General features: G+C 39.0%; 1 protein-coding gene across 1 annotated transcript; it reads right to left on the reverse strand.

Moving 5' to 3' along the window:
• Nucleotides 1–2,587: 2,587 nt before the first annotated feature.
• On the reverse strand, nucleotides 2,588–3,271 carry LOC128196215 (uncharacterized). Its single transcript, XM_052876457.1, has one exon. The coding sequence runs from the start codon at nucleotides 3,269–3,271 to the stop codon at nucleotides 2,588–2,590; it is 684 nt and encodes a 227-aa protein (XP_052732417.1).
• Between the last annotated feature and the right edge of the window lie 2,850 nt (nucleotides 3,272–6,121).

Genomic DNA, 6,121 nt, shown 5'->3' on the forward strand with positions numbered 1-6,121 from the left:
AAATATATCAATTCAAATTCAATATTTGAATATAGGAAATTTCATATCACACTCAGTATTTTTTTCTATACTCATTTGATCGGTGTTTCCATTTCTCTCTCTTTTTTTTTTCATTTAATATTGTAATTTTATAAAATTACATACACATTTTTTATTGTCTCATTCAATTATTGAATTCTCGTTTTTCAAGTCTCTCCATTCTTGTCTTCCTATTTACTTTTATTTAGAGTCTACAATTTGAAAAATACACAAATCCCAAAAACTTCTACCCAATTTGAAAACATGTCAATATAAAATTCATAACATCAGTTTTACTTAATAAAATGATATAAAACCAATTCTGTTCAAAGGTAAAATATATTGTTTCTCCAAATATTTTTGAGACCGAGAGACTAACCTGTTGACGTGTCTTTCCCACTTCCAAACGTCTAGATCGCCGGCCTTTCTTCAATCTAGACTGCTCGGTCACCTTCAATCTACTGTTATTGCCCGATCGGTATTGGTGTGGACTGATCGGTCTCCTTCTGCACGAGGGAGGAGGTACCTGCAAAAGGCACTCTAACGCCCATGTTAGACGTGTGATTTGAAGAGTGTTGGCTCTTAATTGAATGTTTAGTGAACAATTGTCACTATTTGAGTATTTGAGAATGGGTTGAGTGAGTGAAACGTATTGGAGTATGAATTGAGCGTGAATAGAACATACCTGGCTTTCGGTCCTGGCTTTGTATTTATAGTTTACCTCATGGATCCTGAGCTGCTATAAGCCCAATAAAATATAAACAGAATAAGATATAAACAGATTACCTGAAAATCCGGTTGGTTGTTTATAACCTGCTTATCAATATCTTTAATTCGATATTCTTTGATTTTATCACCTGCTGGACTATTGGCCCAATAATAGCTTAAGCGTTGGCCCAATTGCGGCTCAATCTTTGACCCGATTAACCGTAGCGGATGGACCCAATGACCCTGAGTGGATGGACCGAACAGTGTTGAATGTTGATCGTTCGGTCTATCCTAGGTACGATACATATGCCTCCCAAGTCCGAGTTAAGTGGTCGCCTTTAGCCGTAGTTAACTATAGGACTTATGAGTTTGAGGGAAGCTGTTTTTAGTCATTGTGCACCTGCAGCTGGATTTTTGAGTTCTCCTTTCGAACTTTGTCATGAACCGAGCAGTAAATGATGGGAGTCCTTTTTAGAACTTTTTCCCATTTGATCTGTGACTGATATTATCCAGCTTACTTGTTCTGAGGGAAAATAACAACTGAATATGAATTGTCAAAAGAATGTAAACCACTAGACTAACCCATTTTATAAGGTCGAATAGCCAAGCAGGGGAGACCGCTCGGTTAAAGATGCTCGAATGAGAGTGACTGTTCCTCAGCTCTTTGTTTTTGGCCTAGGAGTTCCTGGAGAACTTCCCAATAGACGTGAGGGACCGTCTATGGCCTAGGAGTTCCTAGAGAACTTCCCAATAGACGACACTGACCGTATGTGGCCCATGAGTTCATGGAGAACTTCCTAGTAGACCAGAGTGACCGTCTATGGCCCAGGAGTTCCTGGAGAAATTTGATATGAGTCTCTTTTCCTAGTCTAGGGATAGTTTTTCCTTTGAGCCAATAAGTTCTTTTAGCAAGATGTCGAGTTTAACTAGTAGTTGTTTCTGCTCCTCTGTCCGTTTGTGGGGGAACGAAGGGTGTGACTTTTAAGCTAGCATTATAGCATTCTCGGGTTGTCCGTTGATCCGCCCGTACAGTGCATATGGTACACTTATCTGAAGGGAATTTCAAGGCTAAATGTAGGGTGGATACCACAGCTCCGAAAGCATTCAAATAAGGTCGTCCCAATAGAGCGTTGTATGGAGTATGAGCTTCTACTAACAAAAATCTTATTCTGAATTCTTTCGCTTCTCTTTCCGTTCCAAGCCGAGTCCTCACGTCTAAGTATCCTTGAGTATCGACTCTTTCTCCTGGGAATCCCATAATTTGCTCATTAAATGGGCATATGGCATCTTCAGACAAACCCATTTGTAAGAACGTCTTCCAATACAAGATGTTGACCGAGCTACCCTGATCGATTAACACCTTGCTGATAACACAACGAGATATCTCGGCTGTAATGACCATATGATCATCTTGATTCGGGTCAGGGGCATGGAAGTCCTCATCAGTGAAGGTAATTGGTGGTAGAGATCGAGGCTTTCTATCCACCATGTCAACAGTTTTGCGTCTCCTCAGGTGCCTTTTCCTTGCTGACGATGATGTTCCTCCTCCATCAAAACCTCCAGAAATGGTATTGATGTACCTACGAACCAATCAGTCACGTTCACGACTGTGACTGCGGATGCGACTGCGGTTGTGCCTATGCCTATGTCCCCGTTCGGTGTTTTGATGGGACCGTCCGATTTCTCTGATAGGACTTCTTGTTTGGGTTCTTTCTTTTTGTACGAATTACTGCAGATGGCGTCCTCGGATAAGCCTTTCTATTTCATCTTTCAGTATATTGTATTCTTCCATAGTATGGCCACGGTTCAGATGAAAATTGCAGTTCTTCCTCACATCAATGCTCTTGGAAGTGGCCTTTTCTCAGAGTGTTAGAAGTTCAACATTGAGAGCTTCCTCGAGAACCTTAGCCCTTGGTGCATTGAGGGTGGTATAGTGATTAAATCTGGGGAGACACATAGGATCCTTTTGAGGAGGATCCCCATTGAACGATCGTTTTCCTTCTTTGTTATTTCCCCCAGAGGTTTCTTGCTGTTGCTTTTTTCGGGATTGCCTTATATCTTCAATACGAATAAACTCCGCTTCCCTCTCTTGGAGCTCATCCATGGTTTTATGGAGTTTGGCGTATAAATTTTTCGAAAAATATCCCGCTTTTAAGTAGGAAGGTAGGTTGCTGATGATGAAGGTATGATTGATATCCCTGACTCGCCGAGCGATTTTGTTGTACCTTTTCATGAAGGCTTTCAGAGATTCATCTTTCTCCTGTTTGGTATTTACCAACTCCGCGGGCGTGAACTCTTGTATCCGACTAGATGCATATTGCCGCTCAAAAAGGGTTTGTACAGTGGCAAAGCAATCCACTATGTTTGGGGGAAGGGTGTTATACCATGTTAATGCTTCTCCCCTTAGCGATAGTGAAAAGACTCTGCATAAGACTGGGTCACTGTTGTTGTAAAACGCCATTACATTGATGAATGCTCTCATGTAATCATTTGGGTCGATTGAGCCGTCATACTTTTCAATTGTGGGAGGAGCTTTCTCCAGCATGGGTGTCTGCATGATTGTTGTCGTGAAAGGCAGTAGATCGGTCGGTCTAACAGTTTGCAAAGGTGGGGGCGCTAGGCCATGTGGGTTACCGTTCGGATTGCCATTGGGGTTTCCGTGCGAATTGCAATTTGGGTTACCGCTCGGATTGGTACGATGAGATCGATCCTGACTGGGATGTGTTTCATTATTTTTGCCGTAATGACCCCATTAGGCCGATGACACGGAGGGTTGCTCGGACTGTTGTTGACGGGTCCATTCAGTCCTTAGGTCACAATCTCTTCTTCATGCTTCCGCTCTGCTGGTCTGCTGCTCGTCCATGCTCCTCGTGGTCACCATCTGGGCTTCTTTTGTCTGCTCTCGGCCCCACGATGGGCGCCAAAATGTTTCTGCAAATTTTTTTGAGACCGAGAGACTAACATGTTGACGTGTCTTTCCCGCTTCCGAACGCTTGGATCGCCTGTCTTTCTTTAATCTGGACCGCTCGATCACCTTCAATCTACTGTTGTTGCCCGATCGGTATTGGTGTGGACCAATCGATCTCCTTCTGGACGAGGGGGGAGGTACCTGCAAAAGGCACTCTAACGCCCATGTTAGACGTGTGATTTGAAGAGTGTTGGCTCTTAATTGAATGCTTAGTGAAAAATTGTCACTATTTGAGTATTTGAGAATGGGTTGAGTGAGTGAAACGTATTGGAGTATGAATTGAGCATGAATAGAACATACCTGGCTTTCAACCCTGGCTTTGTATTTATAATTTACCTCATGGATCCTGAGTTGCTATAAGCCCAATAAAATATAAACAGAATAAGATATAAATAGATTACCTGAAAATTCAGTTAGTTGTTTATAACCTGCTTATCAATATCTTTAATTAGATATTCTTTGATTTTATCACCTGCTGGACTATTGCCCCAATAATAGCTTAAGTGTTGGCCCAATTGCGGCTCAATCTTTGACCCGGTTAACCGTAGCGGATGGAACCAACGACACTTAGTGGATGGACCGAACGGTGCTGAATACTGACCATTCGGTCTACCTAGATACGATACACATTCAAAATGAACTCTAAAATCAACTACTTCAAAAATTATGTTTAGAAATGAAGATGATATAAACCTTAAAAATGGGTACCTTTGCGGTGAAATAAGTCGAATCATCATCACCTAAAGTTGATGAATAACTACATTAATTAGAAATCAATTTTCAAGATATAATTTTGTGTTCTGAAATTAGAATCAATAATTTTTCCAACAATATATAACTTACCACTTTTTGATTTCATTTGATATTTTGAATGAATTTTTTCCAAAGTCTATAACATGAATAAATAGACTCGAAACAAACATTTTCTCCATTTTAATATTTTTTTTTACTCATCCCAATCCATTACTGAGAGGAAAAACAAACTCTTAAAGTTAGACGATGAAATCACTAAAAGAATTTCAAATTAAAACCTCTATCTAAAAGAAACCTTCAAACAAAGAAACTTAATTTATTGACATTTTGTATTAATAGATAACCTTTTTTCTAAAAGTAGTTAAATATTTGAAATCTAGATTTATCATACTTGGGTCATCTAGGAGTTTTTATTGAAAATATATAACTCTAAATGAGACATGGGTAATTCATAACATTATCTTCAACTTAAATATTTATGGATGTGAAACTTATACTTGTATTTGGATTTCCAATAATTTTTTTCTCTAAGTGTATATTGTCTCTTCACATTATTACATCCACTTCAAGCAAAAATATTTTAAATCACAAGAGGAAAATTTATCAGAAAGACACAATATAAATGAAACGTTAATTCAATCCATATAAAAAAATCGAAAGTCAAGTTAAGTCGAATTAGACCAAAAGGCAAGACAAGTCGATCTAAGAAAAAGGTTGATGTAAGCTTGACCAGGTTAAAAGTCAAGGCAAGTCAGCTTGATTAGAAGGTCGAGAATCGAACGTCAAACCGAGTGGGTCAGACCGAAAGTCAAGCTGAATTGTTCGAACCGAGGTCGACCCAAGTCTACCTAAACTAAAGCTTGAACCGAGTTGGCTATGCTGAAAAATCAAGTTGATTTGGCCTAAACCGAGTTAGTTGGACCAAAGATCAACCTAAGTAAGCCAAGCGAAAAAATTGAGTCGAGCTGGTTGGGGCCAAGTGACCCAAGTCAAAAGTCAAACCAAGCTGATTAGGTTTGAAAGTCGAGACGAGTTGATCCATTTTAAAGGTTGATTAGAGTTTGTCTGATGGGTAGAGCTGAGTCATCTTCGGTAGACTTGACTTTCTGTTTGGTTAAATTCAATTTTGACCTTTGATTTAGACTAACTTATCTCGATTTTCAGTTTGGACTGAGTTGTATTAACATTTTGCATATGCAGACTGTCTTGTATTTAAGAACTAATTAAAGTCTTAATGAGACAAAATTCAATTTAATCTTAATCTTAACCTATCTTAAGAGGAAAACTTTAGGAATCCAAGATTTTTTAGGTAACTCACCGAAATTGTATTTAGTAGTTGAAACTCGGCCATGAATCATATATCAAATTGATACCTCTCTTTAGAAAGTATGTTTTTTCTGTGGGATTAAAAATGATACACTTATCATTATATAGAAATTTAGCAAAACTTTTAAATAAGGGCTTAAATGCTTACTTCGTCCTCATGTTAAGAGGTGAATTTCTGTTTAGTATCCAGTTTTAAAAATGAAGACATTGGGTCCCTATGTTATGAAAAGTGTATGAATAAGGTCCTATCCGTTAAGTTGACAGCAACGACATTAAGTCCATGCTGATGTGACCGTACTTTTTCTCTTCTCTCTTTTGCTGTCCAGCTTTTTTTCTCTCTTGTTCAGC

This window comes from Vigna angularis, chromosome 4 (genome assembly GCF_016808095.1).
Source record: "Vigna angularis cultivar LongXiaoDou No.4 chromosome 4, ASM1680809v1, whole genome shotgun sequence".
In the NCBI taxonomy this organism is placed as follows: Eukaryota; Viridiplantae; Streptophyta; class Magnoliopsida; order Fabales; family Fabaceae; genus Vigna; species Vigna angularis.

Bases quoted from the DNA above. Each gene is read 5' to 3' on its own strand.
- LOC128196215 (XM_052876457.1), bottom strand. From the start codon at position 3,271: ATGCTGGAGAAAGCTCCTCCCACAATTGAAAAGTATGACGGCTCAATC.